The sequence below is a fragment of the Salmo salar genome, chromosome ssa10 (assembly GCF_905237065.1).
Source record: "Salmo salar chromosome ssa10, Ssal_v3.1, whole genome shotgun sequence".
NCBI classification, from domain to species: domain Eukaryota; kingdom Metazoa; phylum Chordata; class Actinopteri; order Salmoniformes; family Salmonidae; genus Salmo; species Salmo salar.
This window is the reverse complement of record NC_059451.1, coordinates 74,175,135-74,197,604: the sequence shown is the minus strand read 5'-3', so window position 1 is coordinate 74,197,604 and position 22,470 is coordinate 74,175,135. Positions and strand designations below refer to the sequence as shown.

General features: G+C 43.1%; 1 protein-coding gene across 15 annotated transcripts in view; it reads right to left on the bottom strand.

Moving 5' to 3' along the window:
- LOC106561057 (pleckstrin homology domain-containing family A member 7) overlaps nt 1–22,470 on the bottom strand; it is a 172,360-nt gene that overhangs the window by 48,837 nt on the left and 101,053 nt on the right. For all 15 annotated transcript variants that reach the window (XM_014124645.2, XM_014124644.2, XM_014124646.2 and 12 more), the window contains 4 exons: nt 15,194–15,308; nt 6,546–6,650; nt 5,212–5,284; nt 509–609 (listed from right to left, as the gene is read on the bottom strand). In XM_014124645.2, coding sequence (XP_013980120.1) covers nt 509–609; nt 5,212–5,284; nt 6,546–6,650; nt 15,194–15,308 — 394 coding nt within the window. The remainder of the gene's footprint in view (nt 1–508; nt 610–5,211; nt 5,285–6,545; nt 6,651–15,193; nt 15,309–22,470) is intronic.

Sequence of the window (22,470 nt, the reverse complement as noted above, 5' to 3'; positions counted from 1 at the left end):
CAACTGCATTGTTGGTTAAGGGATTGTAAGCATTTCAATACCTGTTGTATTCGGCACATGTGACAAATCAAATGTGATTTGATTTGAAATCCTCAATAGCCAATAGAAGGGGAGGATGGATGGAATTAAGTTTCTGATTGGCTTATTATCCAGAATATCATTGATTGACAGAATTATCCCTGTGAGCATAGGTGACCTCACGGTGACGCAATGCCTCTAAGCCAGCGGTTGGTCAAATAGAAGTCAATATGAAGCAGAGAACCAAATCATATTCAGTCCATAATCTAGCAGTCAACACGACGCCGGTGAGTAATAAAAGCAATAAAGCCAGTTATATTTTAACAGTAGGCATAAACGTCGCGTCGCTTACAAATATAAACCAGTTAAACAGAGACAACATAAAGCCATAGAATATTACATTAGTCAAATGAATAAAATAAACAAAACAAAAATACATATTAAAAAGACTACACATAAGACCTGTTAAGAGGCGAACTCTGAGTCTTACCTTGAAGGCGTACTTGCGGCTGATGTGGTCCTCAGGCTCCACGGCTGAGATGACATAGCTAGGCAGAGGAATACTACCCAGGACTGACTCCTCCCTGCTGTCTGTTAGGGGAGGGGGGAAGAAAGAAAGAGAGACAAGACAGGAGAGACAAGACAGGAGAGAGAAAGAGAGAAAGAGATAGAAAATCGAGAGGAAGAAAAGAGAGAAAGAAAAGAGCTCAACCACAGTAAAATCACAGTGCATCTGAGAAGAGCGGAACACAACCATGAAGCATCACGGCCCAATAAATGACATGGTACTAAACAGGCCTATAGATGGAGTGCAAACAGTAGAGACATCTACCATAAAAGCAATTAGTACCCTAAAAATTCAAATCTCTCCTGGACAACTTTTGAGCCTTAACATTCTCCTACAGCAATGAAGGTGTACATTTGGAAGTTTGGAACAAACTTTATATTTGACAAATTAGCCTTCTTGGCTAATATAAAAGAAACATAAAAGCAAACCAAAAATAATAGAGAATGAAAAATGGTTTGATAATGATTACAGAAATCTAAGAAAGTCATTGAGAAATATATCTAAACGAAAACACAGAGAACCAGACAACAAAAATATACACCTTCAATATGGGGAAACACTGAAGCAATACAAACACACCCTAAGAACAAAAAATGAACAGCACATTAGAAATCAGCTGGATGGAATTAAGGAATCCGTAGAATCACACCACTTCTGGGAGAACTGGGATAAATTAAATAAATTGGCTATCCAATATGGTGATATGTGAAGAAATCACTTTGCAAACCTCTACAGCAATATAACAAAGAGCCCATAACAACAATATATACAAGAAAAAATGACAAATAAGAATCCTGTGGATACCTCAATTACAGAACAATAATTAACTGAACACTCTCCAACCCAAAAAGGCCTGTGGTGCGGACGGTATATTAAATGAAATGATCAAATATACAGACCACAAATTCAAATTGGCCAAACTCTTTAAAATTATCCTCACTGCAGGTATTTTCCCTGATATTTGGAACAAAGGATTGATCACACCAATCTATAAAAATGGAGACAAATTTGATCCAAATAATTTGAGGAATTTGCGTTAACAGCAAATTCTCTGCAGTATCATAAATAGCAGACTATTTAATTCCCTTGATGAACACAACGTCCTGAGCAGAAACCAGATTGGATTTCTAACAAATTACCTCGACAGACCACATTTACACCCGCCACACTCTAATTGACAAAGTAGACCAAAACAAAGGCAAAATCTACTTATTTTTCAGCACAAAGGTCTTTTTTTTATAAACTAATACAAAGTGGTATCGGAGGGAAATCATAGGATGCTATTAAATCAAATGTACACTACAAATCAAATGTGTGGTTCAAATTGGCAACACGCAAACAGACGTCTTCTCTCAGAGACGTGGAGTGAAGCAGGGCTGCTCAATAAGTCCAACACTATTTAACATCTACATTAATGAATTGGCAAAAAAAACAGTAGAAGAATCTGCAGCACCTGGTCTCACCCTACCCGACGCTGAAATCCAGCGTCTGCTGTACGCAGGTGACCTGGTGCTGCTGTCTGCCGCTAAGGAGGGGTTACAGCAGCATCTAGATCATCTGCACAAGTTCTGTTAGACCTCAGTTAACCTAAAAAAAAATATATATATATATATATATATATATATATATATATTTTTTTAGGTTAACTGAGGTCTAACAGAACCTGTTTTATATATATATAAAAATCAGGATGACAAATATAAATTCTATTTGGACACAGTTCTATTAGAACACACCAAAAAAAAACGACACATATCTAGGACTAAATATCAGCGACACTGGTAGCTTTCACAGGTAAGCTTTCACAGCTGAGAGACAAAGGAAGAAAAGCATTCTATGCTTTAAAATAGAACCAATTGCTCTAAAGGGTAGCGAAGTATGGGGTCCACTCTCCAATAATGAATTCAACAAATGGGACAAATCCAATCAAAATACTGCATGCTGAGTTTTTGTAAGACTGTATTGCACGTGCAAAGAAAAACTCCAGAAATAACACATGTAAGAGCAGAATTGGGCCAATCCCCCCCCCCACCTCCTTATTCGAATAGAAAAAACAGCCATCAAATTTGACAACCGTCTAAAAACAAGTGACCCCAAAACATTTCATCACACAACCCTACAATGTCAAGAGAAGAGTTCCGTCAGTCAGCTGGTTCTGAGGCTCAGTTCACTAACCCAAACCAACCCCATAGAGTCTCAGGACAGAACTCAGAAAATCTCACTCAACCAAATCATCACAAAGCAAAAATGAAAAATATATCACCCATTGAAAAGACACCACAAAAAAAAATTCAAGAAAGCTTCAATGCTATTTGGCTCTAAACAGACAGTAACATGGTGGCAGACTATCTGACCACTGTGACTGATAGAAGAATTGAGGAAAACACTGACTTGCTACAGACTCCGTGAGAACAGTCTGGCTATAGAGACCGGTCGTCACAGGAAAACCTGGCTGCCCAGAGAGGACAGGCTGTGCTCACTCTGCTCCAGGGGAGAGGAAGAGAGCGAGCTGCATTTCCTATTCCACTGTGACAAATACTCAGACCTAAGAGAATCTTTCCCAAAATGATCATTCGGTACAAAGAATTTGAAACTATAAAATCGAATCCAATATTTATTGAGTGAAAAGGCAAAACGTGCAGCTTTGGCCACAACCTGAGGAGTAGCCAGTGAAAAGTGCAACGTCAATAATATTTCCCATTTAGTTTTGTTTAGGCTTTCACGCCACGTCATGTTGAGACTGGTCTACTACTTGCTTTAATGTAATGTATTTCCATTCATATTGTTGTCGTAGTTGCTGTTAATTGAAAACCCATTTCCACAACTGCTACTATTATTGATGCCTTATTGCTGTTGGTCCCACCATTTTTTTGTTATATGTCTACTTTGACAATGCAAGTCATTTAACTTGCCATGTCAAGAACGTCTACTGAATTGAGAGAGAGAGCGATAGATAGACAGAGGAGAAACAGAGATATATAGAGAGAGGGGGCTGGGAGAGAGATGTCACTGTCACGACCCACTAATCATTTAGGATAGTAAAAAAAAACTCCCCTCCCCCGACACCCATGTGGCAGTACTCTGCCAAACCACTAACCCCCCCCCCCCCCCTTACCCAAACTGGCACTACACTGCCACTCCACTAAATCACTCTCCGCCCATCCAGTTGGCATTGGCCGGGTTCATAACACAGGCCGTCCTCTGCCCGGTTTGGCATCAGTATCATTCCACTGTGTGCTACCTTCTGACTCTAGAGCCTGGTCATATCTTAATTAGCTCACACCGCTATATATAAAAAAGGGACAACTCTCATGGGGGGGAGTGTTTCCACCGCTGCACATTGTGACAGAGTGACAGAATGTGTGTGTGTGTGTGTGTGTGTGTGTGTAGTGAATTGGAATGTTTGGTTGATAAGCGAAGGCGGGGGGGGGTCTGGATTAAAGAGTAATTGGTTAAAAATAAATTCAAGGAGCTTTGGAGGAGAAATTCTCCACACGGGGCCTCGTCCTTTTATCTGCCCACACACATACACACCTTAACGCAGTGAAATGAACAGATAAATAGAGCGAGAAACAGGGAAAGAGACGAGATGGAGTAAAATGGGAGTAGGATGAAGAGAGAGGGGAGAGAGAGAAAGATGGAGGAAGAGGGTGAGAGAGCGGGGGAAGGAGTAAAAGTGAAAGAGAGTAAGTGTGAGAGAGAGGGGGTTAGACAGCAAGAGAGTGAGTGACACAGGGAAAGATAGTGAAGGCGAGAGAAAAATGAAGAGCGAGACCTCGGGATACACATCAGATTAACCACTGATTAAACCTCTGGCTCCCTCATCAACTCCAGACATTCTGGTTCCAATCTCTTATATAACGCTCTCCTAACCCTCTCCTAACGTTAGGGCAACATTGAGAACGGTTCACATGTGGGACAGTGGCTGGGGATCAGGAGAGGCCCGTGTCCCAAATGCCACCCTATTCTCGGAGTAGTGCACTACTTCTCCTGTATAGTTCACTACTTTTGACCACAAGCATAGCACTAAACAGGGCACAGAGTGCCATTTGGGACTCAACCATAGACTACCAGGGGTCTGGGAATGATGAGCGCTCGTTGGCGTCGCCAAGAACAAACGCGGTGAGATTAAACCAAAGTAAAAAAGTGTAACGAGTATCCGTGTGGTTTATTTCCAGGCTCGTTCGGCAAACCCTTTCACTCACACGGCCCAGCCAAGATCCCAGATCGCCGTCTAGTCTCGAGAAAGGCCCTTTATGAACCTTTGACTATAAATAGCTTCCGTTATGCTCCAATTTGGCCTCTCTTCTATCTCAGCCAATAGGACATGTTGATCTGATTTGAACACATCCTCATCATCATCATCATCCCAGTTTTGCTCTGTACTGGAAGTAGTCCATCTTGAAAACTTTACCGCTGACTTACACATTTTTTTTGGGGGGGGGGGATGTATTAACAGTGGACAAAAATAACAAAACTGTCCTACGCTCACATCTTGGTGCCAGGTCAGCGGCAGAGGAAACAGGCCTATGAAGTCATTAAGTCTACACTTATAGCACGAAAATACCACATCACATCTCCCCTAGAGCGCACGCACGCACACACACACACAAAAACCATCTCACCTTTATAGTAGAACAGGCAGTAGTCAGCCAGCACAAACCACTTCCTCTTCCAAAGCCTCATGCCAGAGCGGTCCTGCAAAAGAAAGCGAGGGAGAAGTCAGGCCTACACTCCTTTATTGGCCCCGCGATGCCTGCCATCGCTTTTCAAACACACTTGCAGCCAGGGGAATGATGAAAGATAGAAGGGAAAAACGCACTTCAAAACAGATCATCACACACATGCGTGCGCACACGCCACACACAGTAATTAAGTGCTGCCTGCTTGAATCTTTTCCCTGGTAGGAAGAGCGTGTTCATGTCCTCATTGTCATGATAGGCAGTTTGTTTTGGAGGAAACTCGTTTGGTGTTTGAATAGCGTTCCCTCAGAAGTGAGTATGTGCGCGTGAGTGTGTGTGGGGTGCGTGAGTGCCTGAGAGAGAGAGCGCGACAGAGAGAGCGCATGTTTTTCTGTGTGGGTGTTTGTGTGTTTCCACCGATAATTCGTGTCTGTCAGTTAAAGATAATTGCATTGTGCTTCTCTTTTCTCTTAGAGTTTTATAAATGTGACAGTGCTGGCTTTTCCGAGTTCCAGCGAGGGCAAAGTCACATCTATCTACCTGGCAGACAAACAGGGCTCAAAGGTCAACCATGGAGCTCATTAAGACACTGGCTGCATCCCAAATGGTACACACCATTTCTTATTTGGTGCCCTACCTGTGACCAGCTCAAGTAAAAAGTAGTGCACTGTATATGGAATAGGGTGTCATTTGGGACTGTGTACAAAAAAAACCGTATACAATATGTTTCATACACCCAGCTACCAGTTTATCCAATCATGTTGTCCTACAGACACCTATCAACCAATGAGCTCTATCCTATGAGTCTCTGTGTGTCTCTACGGTCTATCACCGCCATTGGCTTGCTTGTCCCACTATCAGCCAATCAGTATTCTCCTATAGACAACTATCAACCAATGAGCTCTATCCTGTTTTTGAAAAGCAACCCAATGCATGTCCATGTGATGTGTCTATGACCTCTGCCATGGCAGCCTATGTAAGTACTTCCCAAACATCTCCTCGGGGGTTGGGAAACGCTGATAGACAGTGTGTGTGCGCACGCTCGCTCGTTTCAAGTCTCATTAGCCGTATGTGCCTCGAGCGTGTTGGTATGCATACGTGTGTGTGTGTGTGTGTGTGTGTGTGTGTGTGTGTGTGTGTGTGTGTGTGTGTGTGTGTGTGTGTGTTGTGCTCATTTCAAGTTTCATTAGTCGTATTAGGTGTGTGTGCCTTTGTACGTGTAGGTACGCATACGTTTGTGCGTGTATGTGTTGTGTGCGCGCTCCCGTGTTGCTTACCTGTTTGTAGAGCCATCCTCTCACCACCACAGGGACGTTGGGATTCCGCTTGATGGACTGCTCTCGCTTCCCAAAACTGTGCACCCTCCCACTGGACCTGGAGCCCTATAGGACACACACACATCCAGCATAGTGGTTAGTTATTTCAACTTTGACCTCACCAGCCCCTTACAATTTAGCTTCTACTGTTCTATCCTCAATTTCAAAATCATACTTGAAACAAGGGACACAGATCGATTGATTTCATTGACTAGACAACTAAAAAAAGTGCACACGGCCATGACAGTACACGACTGTCTCTGGTAGGCGAGTTGGAATACGTAGCATGATACAAACGAAGAAATGCCGTTTGCTCGTAAAGTTCGATTTCACGTCACACATTTTACAGTATGTTCTGATTGGTTGACCCAATCCAATCACATTAAAGTTGAATTTTTAAGCAAGCACAAGATTTGTGAAAATTTGTGACAATAGTTTACCATCAGACAAACTCTCACCCACACAAATAACAAGTGAAGGAAAAAAAATGACTCCCATGAGTTTTATAGTAATACACCTCGGGAGGAACCATTGAGGGGGGTGGTGGGGTGGGTGAGCCCATTGTTCTTCTGACTAACCAGGAGGTGAGAGTTCAACTAGGTCTGACATGGCCGTTAGGGCCCATTAGCTGCTGGTAACGGTCTACAGCGGTAGTGATCATGAGCATATAGTTACAGCTGATGAGGTTATAGAGGTAGCCTGTAAACGATCAAAATAAGTGACACACTCCATGGGTCTGACCCTGAGGAAGGCACAGTGATGCCGAAACGTTGGTAAACACCAATTCAATTGCTGGGAGTTTATACATGGAGTGTGCGACTTTCTTTAATTTGATCGTTTAAAGTTTATTCGCCGTTAGTCAGCACCTCCACCCAAACTATTTCCTGGGTGTGCGCCAGCTCATGTTTTTTTATGTTATAGAGGGAGCCGTCAACAGGACAGCTCGTAGAGGCTGAATGATGCCCTCCGGGTTGTTTGTGTCTGTGTGATCCCCTCCGTTGGTGAAGATCGATTCGACGGCCATTAGTGAGACACAGCTGCTGGGTAAGGGCCATGAATCAACCACGCATGCGCCGCACACACACAAGTGCAAGGTTGATACCAACATACAGACAATACATTCATGGAAACACGCAGACACACACATACACACCACACGCTGGGGCTGTCCCTGACTTTAAAAAAAATCTTGGTCGACAGAGTCATCCTATTCTTTCGATCAATCGACGGGTTGAAATGTTTAAAAACATATTTTTCCATATATAGACAGACACACGCTTGATTGAAATGCATTCCAGGTGACTACCTCGTGAAGCTGGTTGAGAGAATGCCAAGAGTGTGCAACGCTGTCATCAAGGCAAAGGGTGGCTACTTTGAAGAATCTCAAATAAAAAAAAAGCGATTGATTTGTTTAACACTTTTTTGGTTACTACATGATTCCATCTGTGTTATTTCACAGTTTTGATGTCTTCACTACTATTCTACAATGTAGAAAATAGTAAAAATAAAGACAAACCCTTGAATGAATAGGTGTCCAAACTTATGACTGGTACCGTATGTGGATGATTTATAGAGCCAGGCACATTTAACAGTTAGGCGATTGAAAATAGACCTAATTTCCTCTCTCCTCAATTTTCTTAGACAATTAGGCTAAGGCAAGGGCTGTTTCCTTGTCTCTGCTGCTGCTGCCTTCGCTGCATTGTTCTCAACCCCAACACGCTGGTTAACTTCGCTATTATGCACATAGCAACATAGGGAAAGGCGCCATATTCTACGGCGCACTGAAGATTGTTTCAGAACCGCGGACAGCAACCGTGTCCAACGCGGGAGAAGGCGCATTTGTTATAAAGTAATATTAGATTTATTAGTGTTGTACCATTATTTTTGGGGATAAAAATATCCATATACAATTTCAGTATCACGTCTTAGAGTGATGGACTGTGCCATCCCCTTGGCCTCCGCGATGGATTAGTCCACTGACACAGGTGCGAATCAGACAGCTGTCTTGTGCGCCATGAAAAAAAACAAACATCTAAAATAGTGACCGCTCGACTAAAGAGATCTCGGTCGACCAAATAGGGTGAGCCCTATCACACGCACCAGCTACAAGTCATACAAGTACACACACACACACACACACACACACACACACACACACACACACACACACACACACACACACACTAATGGAATGTGCCACATTCAAATATAGTCTGGGTCCATCTGTTGATGGTGTGGATGTGATTTACCTCAGTGGAGCTGTGTATGCATGCATCCCTATGACCTGAATTATAACGTACTGCTCAGTGCTGTAATGAGCCATTGAAGAAAAGGGAGCGAAGCTTATCATTTATGCAGCATGGACCGGATACGACGGGGGGGGGGCCGTCATTGACCGACACCTCTGACGTCAGCGCTCGACGTCATGTGGTCGCGCTCCGTCCCCTCGCTGAACTGCAACACTCGTCATCCCAGTACCTTAATTGCAGCGTTAAACGAGCGTATCAACATCCCAAATCACCTCGCAAAGCCCCACTCAACTCCCCTGGCAGGTCAGTGATGTGACGTGAGGCAAGCTGTGTGTGTGTGTGTGTGTATAAAGTGCACTATAGGCCGTGACGTATCCTGTACCCTACACACACACACACACACAACTACCTCCCACACACACACAACACCTCCCACACACACACACACACACACACACACACACACACACACACACACACACACACACACACACACACACAGACTCCCATCACTTCCATCCCAAACCTGAGCAGGGCGTTAGAGCTGAGGGGTTTGGTTTAACTGGCAAGGTGTGACGGCTACAAGTGCTTTAGCGGTGTTGTCGGAAGCTCGGGGGCGCTGACGCTACAGCTGGTGGGAAGGAGAAAATAAAGTGTCTAATTACACGATTATAAAAACCACTGCTGATCAAGCGTGGAAGGTAGACACAAAACGGCAGAAGAGCTGTCCCAACAGATTCCCTTGTCTACGTACTTTAATATAGTCTATTTTAAGTCCGGTTAAACTCGTGGAAATATGGGAGTGATATTAGTGCCAACAGAAATGTAATTTGATGGCACTTACTGTATATCACACCATACAAAAGGGTCTCTAATGTAAGATTCAGCTTTTGTCAGTGAAAGGCTATAGACAGCGCATTTGGAAAGTATTCAAACTCCATTTTTTCCACATTTTCTTATGTTACAGCCTTATTCTAAAATGTATATAAAAAAAACTCAATCTACACACAATACCGCATAACGACAAAACAAAAACTGGGTTTGATTTTTTTTTATACATTTATTTAAAACAAAATTAAAAAAAACTTTACTCAGTACTTTGTTGAAGCACCTTTGGCAGGAATTACAGCCTCGAGTTTTCTTAGGTATGACGCTACAAGCTTGGCACACCTGTATTTGGGGCGTTTCTCCCATTCTTCTCTGCAGATCCTCTCAAGCTCTTTCAGGTTGGATGGGGAGCGTCGCTGCACAGCTACTTTCAGGTCTCGCCAGAAGAGGTTGGATCGGGTTCAAGTCCGGGCTCTGCCTGGGCCACTCAAGGACATTCAGAGACTTGTCCCAAAGCCACTCTTGCGTGGTCTTGGCTGTGTACTTAGGGTCCTTGTCCTGTTGGAAGGTGAACCTTTGTCCCAGTGAGGTCCTGAGCGCTCTGCAGCAGGTTTTCATCAAGGATCTCGCTGTACTTTGCTCTGTTCATCTTTCCCTCGATCCTGACTAGTCGCCCAGTCCCTGCCGCTGAAAAACATCCCCACAGCATGATGCTGCCACCACCATGCTTCAACGTAGGGATGGTGCCAGGTTTCCTCCAGAAGTGACGCTTTGCATTCAGGCCAAAGAGTTCAATCTTGGTTTCATCAGACCAGAGAATCTTGTTTCTCATGGTCTGCGAGTCCTTCAGGTACCTTTTGGTAAACTCCAAGAGGGCTGTCATGTGCCTTTTACTGAGGAGTGGCTTCCGTCTGGCCATAAAGGCCTGATTGGTGGAGTGCTGCAGAGATGGTTGTCCTTCTGGAAGGTTTTCCCATCTCCACAGAGGAACTCTAAAGCTCTGTCAGAGTGACCATGAGGTTCTTGGTCACCTCCTTGACCAAGGCCCTTCTCCTTCGATTGCACAGTTTGGCAAGGTCTCCAGCTCTAGAAAGTCTTGGTGGTTCCAAACTTTTTCCATTTAAGAATGATGGAGGCCACTTGGGGAGAGTCAATGCTGCAGAAATGTTTTGGTACCATTCTCCAGATCTGTGTTGCGACACAATCCTGTCTCGGAGCTCTACGGACAATACCTTCAACCTCATGGCTTGGTTTTTGCTCTGACATGTACTGTCAAGTGTGGAACCTTATATAGACAGGTGTGTGCCTTACCAAATCATGTCCAATCAATTGAATTTATCAAAGCTGGATTCCAATCAAATTGTAGAAACATCTCAAGGATGATCAATGGAAACAGGATGTACCTGAGCTCAATTTCGAGTCTTATAGCAAAGGGTCTGAAGACTTATGTAAATAAGGTATTTGTGTTTTAATACATTTGCAAAAATGTCTTAACCTGTTTTCGCTTCATCATTATGGGGTATTGTGTGTAGATTAATGAGATTATATATATATATATTTTAAAATACATTTTAGAATAAGGCTGTAATGTAACAAAATGGGGGGGACAAGGAAGGGGTCTGAATACTTTTCCAAATGCACAGTACACGCCACATACTCTTTACAGTCTGTATTTGTCTGCAATTTACTATGTGGTGACAATACCTTCACACTGCCTGGAAGAGTTTGAAGAGAAGACATCTCTTTGACAAAGACTTCAAATAAGGCAACAGAATCTGGAACCGTCTGGCACAGACATATTGGTGCTTATTTTCAGGAATGCCGACGAAACAAAAAGTGTAACCTGTTCTGGCTCACCAATTTGTTGTTGTTGTTGTTGTTGTTTTCTTAATGTCGTAACAGCACACACAGAGGAAAAGCATGAATCATGCTTCTGGAAACTGATGCAGCGGTTTAGTGCTGATGTTCATCAGTAAAGTGATCCCTTATGGAGGGAAGGGATGGGGAATGGGTGGGATCACCTGGGTTGCATCCCAAAAGGCACCCTATCCTCTATATAGTGCACTACTTTTGTACTGCGCTATAAAGGGAATAGGATTACGGTGGTGAAAAGCTGTGGTCTCTCGTCATGGTAACTGATGAGCCCCAGTGTGATGGATGCCCGATCCTCTCCCTGTGTGCCACATTCAATCATAGTCTGGCTCCACCTGTTGATGGGGTGGACATGATTTACCTCTGTTTAGTGGTGTGTGTGTGTGTGTGCCTAAGAAAGAGAAGCAGTGTGTGTGTGTGTGTGTGTGTGTGTGTGTGTGTGTGCTCTCCCATCCTCTGCCAAAGAGAGGGAGATATGGAGCAAAGGAGAGAGAGCGAGACAGAGCGAGAGAAAGGAATGAGAGAGAGCCCATTTCATGCTAATGCTACAGTAGCCTGTTCTCTTGGCTTTACGCAAAAGCCTTGAAGGAACATGGGGAAGTAATGCCACTAAGACCAGTCTTCAAAGTGAAAGTTAGGTAGTTAATCGCCTTTCAAGTTATAAATGGGGCAGGGGGGGAGTATCAGGTGTACCCCACCTGCGGCTTGAAATGGGCTTGACTGTTAGACCGGGGTCACAATAGAGCCTGGAGAGAAGGCCCGGAGATTGTTATGTTGAGCCACACACACACACACACAACTTGTCATTCGTCATATACCTGACACACAAACGGGCACACATTTTACACTTGACACACACAAAACGCACACACACACAAACTCTTGCCCTGTCACATTCACCCTCAACCTACACAATTCCATAAACACACAGGCGCAGTCCACGTCGAATTCCGTCAGATCCACACGTCTAACTTTCCCCCTCTGGAGTCTGCGACATTAATTAAACCAGCCTCCTATGGGCAGACAGAAGCCCCCCTCCTCTCCACTCAAACCCCCTGTCCACTGTCTGGTGGCTTTTAATGGGGTCTTGGTCACAGGTGTGTGAGAGCAGCCCCCCTAGCCATTCATCATCACCTAATGCCAGTCGTTAATGACTTTTCCCTATATATAGTCCCTGACCGATAAATCGGTTGAGCAATATTGTCGGCAGATATTAGCCATTCACAGAAATATTTGTAATCGGTCTTTATGCCACAGATAAAGAGCCGATATTATATCCAGTGTCGGTCAAAAGTTTGGACACACCTACTCATTCAAGGGCTTTTCTTTATTTTTACTATTTTATACATTGTAGAATAATACCAAAGACACCAAAACTATGAAATAACACATATGGAATCTTGAAATAACCAAAAAAAAGTGTTAAACAAATCAAAATATATTTGAGATTCTTCAAAGTAGCCACCCTTTGCCTTGACAGCTTTGCACACTCTTGGCATTCTCTCAACCAGCTTCATGAGGTAGTCACCTGGAATGCATTTCAATTAACAGGTGTGCCTTGCTAAAAATTAATTTGTGGAATTTCTTTCCTTCTTAATGTGTTTTAGCCAATCAGTTGTGTTGTGACAAGGTAGGGGTGGTATACAGAAGATAGCCCTATTTGGTAAAAGACCAAGTCCATATTATGACAAGAACAGCTCAAATAAGCAAAGAGAAAAAACAGTCCATCATTACTTTAAGACATGAAGGTCAATCAATAGGGAAAATTTCAAGAACTTTGAAAGTTTCTTCATGTGCTGTCGCAAAAACGATCAAGCGCTATGATGAAACTGACTCATGAGAACCGCCACAAGAACGGAGGACCCAGAGGTACCTCTGCTGCAGAGGATAAGTTAATTTGAGTTAACAGCCTCAGAAATTGCAGCCCAAATAAACGCTTCACAGAGTTCAAGTAACAGACACATCAACATCAACTGTTCAGAGGAGACTGCGTGAATTAGGCCTTCATGGTCGAATTGCTGCAAAGAAACTACTACTAAAAGACACCAATAAGAAGAAGAGACTTGCCAAGAAGCACGAGCCATGGACATTAGACTGGTGGGAATCTGTCCTTTGGTCTGATGATTCCAAATTTGAGATTTTTGGTTCCAACCGCCGTGTCTTTGTGAGACGCAGAGTAGGTGAACGGATGATCTCCGCATGTGTGGTTCCTACTGTGAAGCATGGAGGACGAGGTGTGCTGGTGACACTATCGGTGATTTATTTAGAATTGAATGCACAATTAACCAGCATGGCTACCACAGCATTCTGCAGCGTTATGCCACCCCATCTGGTTTGCGCACCTCCAGGCTGTGTAAGGGCTATTTGACCAAGAAGGGGAGTGATGGAGTGCTGCATCAGATGACCTGGCCTCCACAAATCACCCAACCTCAACCCAATTGAGATGGTTTGGGATGAGGATTGGGATGAGGAAAAGCAGCCAACAAGTGCTCAGCATATGTGGGAACTCCTCGAGGACGTTTGGAAAAGCATTCCAGGTGAAGCTGGTTGAGAGAATGCCAAGCATGTGCAAATCTGTCAAGGCAAAGGGTGGCGACTGAAAAATCTAAAATATATTTTGATATCTTTAACACTTTTTTTACTACATGATTCCATATGTGTTATTTCTTGGTTGTGATGTCTTCTTAATTATTCTACAATGTAGAAAATTGTTAAAAAAAAAAAAAAATAAAATATATATATATATATATATATATATATATATATATATAAATAAAACACTGGATTGAGTAGGTGTGTTCAAACTTTTGACTTGTACTGTGCATAGAATAAACAAATACGCATCCTCATTTGTGGTCTTTTTTTTTTTAAAGTTCAATGGTTTCCTGAAGAGGGCGCTCTACGAGCTGCTGGTGGAACATTATTCAGCCCTAGGTCACAACGTGAGAGAGTAGGCATTGTGGTTTGATGGTGAGTAGCTTGCCACAGCCAGCTTATTTTTATCCACTGCCATACAGTAGATACACATCTTTAAGTTGTACCTAAAAAGTTGTACCTAAAAAGTTGTTTAAGTTTGACCTAAAAAGGTAAACTAAACTAGTTTTACTGCCATAGTTATAGAGGATATACAGTTGAAGTCGGAAGTTTACATACACCTTAGCCAAATACATTTAAACTCAGTTTTTCACAATTCCTGACATTTAATCCTAGTAAAAATTCTGTCTTAGGTCAGTTAGGATCACCACTTTATTTTAAGAGACTCCGTTCTTTACTGTGCGGCGCCAGTCAAGTTCAAATAGACTAAACCATCCCATTGTCTGTCACGTCACGATGTCGTCACCATCAACAACGGCAGTCAATGATCGTCGATAGGCAATGCTATCGTAATATATACGGGACACATGGTATACGTCGTCCAGCGAAATGCTTACTTACGGGTTCCTTCTTGACAATGCTACAATAAGAAATAATTAAAGACAAGTAAATGGCTCAGTAGAATACATTTTTTTAGCATAGGTATAATACAGGAAGGCCAGGACAGAAACTGAAACAGAAACGCTCCGTATCGTTCGTGCTTCAAAAAGATAACGTCATTTCAAAACGTCATGTCAAATTGAAGAGGATTGGGAGAGAATAAATCAATAAGGTTTTGGGACTGACCTTTGACCCCGAGGTGGTGTCCACGGTGGAGGTGGTGACGGCGGTGGAAGCCTCGCTGATGGTGCTGGAGGGCCGCAGGTCGGCTTGCTGGGGGTTTGACATGCGGCCGCCGGGCCTGGTGAGAAACAGAGACAGCAGCACAGGGTCACACAGAGCAGACATGACCGGGTGTGTGTGTGTACACAGAGTGTCATTGCGACACCCGGTAGAGGATGCGACTCCAACACACACACACACACACAACTCCGTAGACTGAGCACACACCCTGGAGGCCAAGGACAGAATGGTGTTCTGTGGAGATGAGCCCTTTTGTCTGAACTTTCACCGGAACAGCTCTCTTTCAAGCCTCAGGGCCCATGTTCCTAACGTGTGCCGATATCTAGGATCAGTTTCACCTTTTAGGTCATAATGAATAAGATTACATGGACAGGAGGGGACCTGATCTTAAAATCAGCACCCCTACTCTGAGACGCTTTATGAACACAGGCCCAGCTTTGCAATCCTTGCGCTCAATATCAATAAATATATGGGCATGCCTAATAATGTATCATTATTACTAAAAGTCAGAGCACAGGTTGACTTCATCAGAAAGCAATCAATCTAAAAGGCTCTTCATTGTCCTCTCTGACTGTGTGGACAGGTGTGGAAGTTCAATTGAAGTCGAAAGTATAAATTGCCGCTCCCAACACAAAAGGTTACCCACGGGGCAGTGCAATTCATCAAACTCTGCAAATCTAGTTCACGCTATGATTTAATATTTTCCCAGTATTTTTACAAAGGTTCCATGCTGAGAATAAATACCTTTTCTCCCGGGTATCCGGTATTTCCCAACAAAACCGGAAGTATCAATCAAAAGCATTACAAAGCAAATAAATATGTCTGGATTTAATTAGAGCTTTGATCAGCATGAAAATTCAAACCTGATACTACCTGAGCCTAATGAGCCGTATATTAAATACATTTTATGAGCGCTACATTAATGAAATTGAAATGGGCCCAAGCCCAAAAAAGCCCTTATCCAATACATAGTGCATTCGGGAAGTATTCAGACCCTTCCACTTTTTCCACATTTTGTTACATTACCGCCTTATTCTAAAATTGATTAAACATGTTTTTTCAGCAATCTGCACACAGTACCCCATAATAAATAAGTGAAAACAGGTTAGTAGCCATTTTTGGGAATTTATACAAAAATATCTGAAGTTCACAAACATACACCCTAAACAAATACATTTAAACTCAGTTTTTCACAATTCCTGACACATCGTCAAAGTTTTAATGACTCCAACCTAACAGTTGAAGTTGGAAGTTTACATGCACTTAGGTTGGAGTCATTAAAACTCGTTTTTCAACCACTCCACAAATTTCTTGTTAACAAACTATAGTTTTGGCAAGTCGGTTAGGACATCTACTTTGTGCATAACACAAGTAATTTTTCCAACAATTGTTTACAGACAGATTATTTCACTTATAATTCACTGTATCACAATTCCAGTGGGTCAGAAGTTTACATACACTAAGTTGACTGGGCCTTTAAACAGCTTGGAAAATTCCAGAAAATTATGTCATGGCTTTAGAAGCTTCTGTTAGGCTAATTGACATAATTTGAGTCAATTGGAGGTGTACCTGTGGATGTATTTCAAGGCCTACCTTCAAACCCAGTGCCTCTTTGCTTGACATCATGGGAAAATCTAAAGAAATCAGCCAAGACCCCAGAAAAAAAATTGTAGACCTCCACAAGTCTGGTTCATCCTTGGGAGCAATTTCCAAACACCTGAAGGTACCACGTTCATCTGTACAAAACAATAGTACGCAGGTATACACACCATGGGACCACGCAGTCGTCATACTGCTCAGGAAGGAGACGCGTTCTGTCTCCTGGAGATGAACGTACTTTGGTGCAAAAAGTGCAAATCAATCCCAAAACAACAGCAAAAGGACCCTGTGAAGATACTGGAGGAAACGGGTACAAAAGTATCTATATCCACAGAACCTGAAAGGCCGCTCAGCAAGGAAGAAGCCACTGCTCCAAAACCGCCATAAAAACCGGTTTGCAACTGCACATGGGACAAAGATCGTACTTTTTGGAGAAATGTCCTCTGGTCTGATGAAACAAAAATAGAATTGTTTGGCCATAATGACCATTGTTATGTTTGGAGGAAAAAGGGGGAGGCTTGCAAGCCGAAGAACACCATCCCAACCGTGAAGCACGGGGGTGGCAGCATCATGTTGTGGGGGTGCTTTGCTGCAGGAGGGACTGGTGCACTTCACAAAATAGATAGCATCATGAGGAAAAATGATGTTGATATATTGAAGCAACATCTCAAGACATCAGTCAGGAAGTTAAAGCTTGGTTGTAAATGGGTCATCCAAATGGACAATGACCCCAAGCATACTTCCAAAGTTGTGGCAAAATGGCTTAAGGACAACAAAGTCAAGGTATTGGAGTGGCCATCACAAAGCCCTGACTTCAATCCTATAGAAAATTTGTGGGCAGAACTGAAAGTGTGTGTGAGCAAGGAGGCCTACAAACCTGACTCCGTTACACTAGCTCTGTCAAGAGGAATGGGCCAAAATTCACCCAGCTTATTGTGGGAAGCTTGTGGAAGGCTACCTGAAATGTTTGACCCAAGTTAAACAATTTAAAGGCAATGCTACCCAATACTATTTGAGTAAACTTCTGACCCACTGGGAATGTGATGAAAGAAATAAAAGCTGAACTAAATCATTTTCTCTACTATTATTCTGACATTTCACATTCTTAAAATAAAGTGGTGATCCTAACTGACCTAAGACAGATAATTTTTACTAGGATTAAATGTTAGGAATTGTGAAAAACTGAGATTAAATGGGGAGAAGGGCCTTGGTCAGGGAGGTGACCAAGAACCTGATTGACAGAGCTCCAACATTTTTCTCCCTCTCTTGCCCACGCTGTACTGTGAGATTTACATTGTGTGAATAGGAAATGAGCTCCAAGTGATTCCAGTGTTGGCTGACCATGTCTGTGTCCAGCCATTGTTAATGTGATTTGTCGCTCTGTCCATTTCAGAGCGCAGTAGTAGCTGTCGGATGTTCGAGGGCAGGAATACATGAGGGTGCACTGCTGTGGATTTGTGTGTGTGTGCGCGTCTGTGCATGCTCCAAGGATTAATAGGTAATTCGGCTAGATCTCTATAGTGGAGTGTTTCAGAGCACAGCACACACACATCGTTTCTCAATAAAGAAACTAAATCACAAGGATTTCCAGATATGTGACCGACCGGCTCGATCTTTTGCAGCAAAATTTGAAATTGTGTTTTTTTACATTGGATAAAAGTAGACTCAGAGCTAGAAAATGATATATCATAATTCTGCTTTGAACGTTGATAAACCTTTGCGAAAATGTCCTTTGCATGTTTTGATACACCTACTGGAGAGCTCTTCTTTGTCTACACCCATTCAGCATCGTTCACACCCTCTTAAGCCTTAGCCCCACCCATCTCTTTAAGGATTCACATGTGAGGTCATGTACTAAACAACCAAAGATTTCAAGACTAAAGGCTGGTGTATACTACAGGTATGTTCGTAAATTTCATCTGGAGTGCCAGATTGTGCTCAGAGTGTGCTCTGGGCGTTCATAAACTCAGAGCGTTGTCAGATTGTCCGTTTGGAAGTTCAGAGCGTTTCGCTCTTGGAGCGTTCAGAGCGCACCCTGGACGCTCTGGCCGAGAAGTAGGGTTGATCTGAGCGTTCTGACCTTACAACAGTAGTCAAGCACCCACGCTAACTGGCTAAGGTTGGCTAGCTACTTCCAGACACAAATGAGAGAACAGCTCACTCTGACCATTTTACTCACCCTAGCAGAGCTGGTTAGGCTGTTTTTATGCATTGGTGACTGTAATTGTACTGCTGCAACAATTTAATTATGCTTTTCTGACAACGTTTCCTGACACCGGCCATATTCAACGGGTGTTGAGCGTTCGCAAATTTGTCAGTTATTCTGCACTCTGGCACACTCAGAAGAGAGTGCTCTGAAATCGGAGTAGATAGCCAGAGCGATATGATATTTACCAGCTACATCTATCAACAGTTGTCGTAGTGACATCATGAACATTCTATTGAAATGGTTACTTGCATAGTAGAGTCTTTTAGACATGTAGCTAAATAGCTAGCTAAACAATGAACCATATTCCCAACTCATAACCTTACTACCCTGCATGAATCTTCAGGCAGCTAACCAACCAGGTTCAATGTTAGCTAGTTAACATTAGGCTATAACTAGCAAAGCAAATGGCTCTGGGATACAAATAATATTACTACACAGATCATTCACGTAACATTAGCTAGCTAGCTAACAGTACACTAACTTGAAATAAAAACGACTTTCTGACAAAATAAAAAATGAGTAATATCTGAAAATGTAGCTAGCTAGATTATCTTACCCGTATACATGGATGGACGCTTCTCCCTCTCTGTCATGGATGCCATGGTTGCCCTTAGTTTGACGATGTCATCCGGAGACAGGCGTTTTCTGTTCTCTTTTCGACTCCCTCTGCATTTTGCAATCAAACACCAGAATTTTATCCATCTCCTTAGCTATCATAGTCTAATTCCACTGATTTCAAAACTCGGTCCCCCAGAAAGTGGAGAGCAACACTTCTGCAGCTCTACTACATAATATCTTTCAAAAAAGCGGCATTAGAAAGGATTACCTACACATACTGACCAGCTCATGTTATAGACAGACGCACAGACACTCCTCTGGGGTTTCTCTCATAGGATATGGATAGAGCGAACTCATCTGTCAGGAAGTGATGCGAGGTTGTGGGCGGCTAGCCAACTAGGCCATCACCTGAGAGAAATCATCATCTCCTCCCATAATGCACTGCGCTCTGGGCCCCTATCCACAAAGCGTCTTTGAGTAGGAGTGCTGATCTAGAATCGGTCCATACAATCTTATTCATTATGACCTAAAAGGCAAAACTATTATAGCTTAGCCTTAGATCAGTGGTATTCATAAGAATATATATATTTTTTTGATAAGAGATCAAAATACAACGAATTGAAAATTGTGTTTATGTAAAAATCTAAATGTACCCATTTTAAGGTTGTGTCATTAGATTTGAGGAGGGGTTGTGTGAGGTCGCCAGAAATTCTTTGAGGGAAAAAATGGCGACACCAGAAATTATGGCGGGAAAAAATGGGGCCCCCGCTAAAACAGTTTGAATACCACTGCCTTAGATGAACTATCAGCAAAACCTTTGAAGCTACTAAAACTAGAGGATAAGTGTTAACTAAAGGCTCAATCAATAATAGTGACTGAAATGGAGGCAAAACAAATCAAATAAAAAATGAAAATACGACTTCATTATCCGATGTAAAACAGAAACTAATATAAATCACTCAAACTAAACCTACAAATGCACAAGGAGACCCACATAACCCTTCATTTCCATAAACACAAGAAACAAAGTCAAATCTTTACATCTGCACACACAGAATTCCTCAGCGCTTCGCTGTACAGAAACCTGGTAACGCAGATCTCATCTCTCCATCTCTGACTCAGACATTTACTTTGTCGTCATGAGAGGGGAAGAAAACACTTAAGGGGTGCATCCCCAACGGCACCCTAGTGCACTACTTTTGAGCGGAGCCCTAACCTTAACCCTAACCCTATGGAGTCTGGTCAAAAGTAGTGCCATAGGGAATAGGGTGCCATTTGGGACACAGCCAAAGACTGGCACTTACGAAGGGCATTCTGCCAGGCAATCTAGGCAGCGACAGCCAGCTTTTCAGCACATTGGTTATTATCATCACTCTGGGCCTCCTGAGAGTTGTCACCCTGGAATAAGGGCCTTGAAGGGATGTTCTTTCCCACAAGTTTTAGCTTATTTTCAACTTTCCTAAGGTGTTGTCATTTCCTACAAAACCTTTTTTGAATTCGTTAGCTGGTTATTTAGCAAAGTCCAGAATGACTAGTGGAAACGACAGTTACCAGGGTGCATTTCAAATATAGAAAATGATAACCAGCTATAAAGGGCCTTGGCTTTGGCTCTCATTGCCGCCTCCCTTCAGGGGCAGACTGACGTGCAGCGAGGAGAAAAGCCCTGTGGTCACGTTTGTAGTGTAGTGCACCCAAATAGGCGACGTCAATACGACAGACAGTGGCAATTTTAGTAGTTTAGGGGAAGGTATAGAAGGAACATCACATTAAAAGGAGACAACAAACTGCTTCAAAATGCCTCTTTGGTTCTGGAGTATTACAATATCGCCACATAAAAGTCATCCACGACCCCATTCCTGATCTATCCAGAGAGCAAGCGTGAGTATAAATACTCAGCGTGAGGCCTTGTGGAGGTGGAAACATGCTCTTTGCTCTCTCTCCCCATTCCCTGTCTGCCTGTGGTCCAGGTGCTTGAAATCCACCCTGTTGCTGCCATGGCGACAGTCAACAAAAGCATTGCCCTGCCCGGCGGGTCAGCGATCCCTCTTGTGAGCGAGTCATCACATTGCTAGCGTAGCTTTGCCCATCATCACCAGATACCACAGCAATGAGGGGAGAGGGAGCAAGAGCAGTTAAGAATCAGCAAATAACTGTTTGAGATACAGAGAGAGGGGTAATAGACTGATTCAAAGAAAGAGAAGAGAGACAGACAGACAGACAGACAGACAGACAGACAGACAGACAGACAGACAGACAGACAGACAGACAGACAGACAGACAGACAGACAGACAGACAGACAGACAGACAGACAGACAGACAGACAGACAGACAGACAGACAGACAGACAGACAGACAGACAGACAGACAGACAGACAGACAGACAGACAGGACACCGACGCGAGACGCCAATCCAGCCTGATATAAAAATAAGAGGCGAAAACGTGTGGCCTCTTATAAGGTGTGACGCCTAGACACTTTAGCCACTCCTGGGTCTGAGAGGCCCAGCCAGTCTCCCTTTAGACGCCAATCTCTCCAAGGCAATATTATAAGACCTAAGATGAGGTTTCAACTCGGCTTTGATGGTGATCTGTTAGAGGCACCACCTATCAAAGCAGTGCTGGAACAAGAATATGTGATCTAAAGACTATACCAGGCGTCTGAGCCCGGAGGTCAAGATCCCTGCTGGTTTTCTGTTCTTCTACCTGATGATTAATTGCACACACCTGGCGTCCCAGGTCTAAATCAGTCCTTGATTAGAGGGGAGGATTTAAAAATCAGCAGGGGAACTGGCTTCGAGGTCCAGATTTGAATGTCTTATGTGAAGTAATTTGCACTTCATCAGCAGTCTCGAAA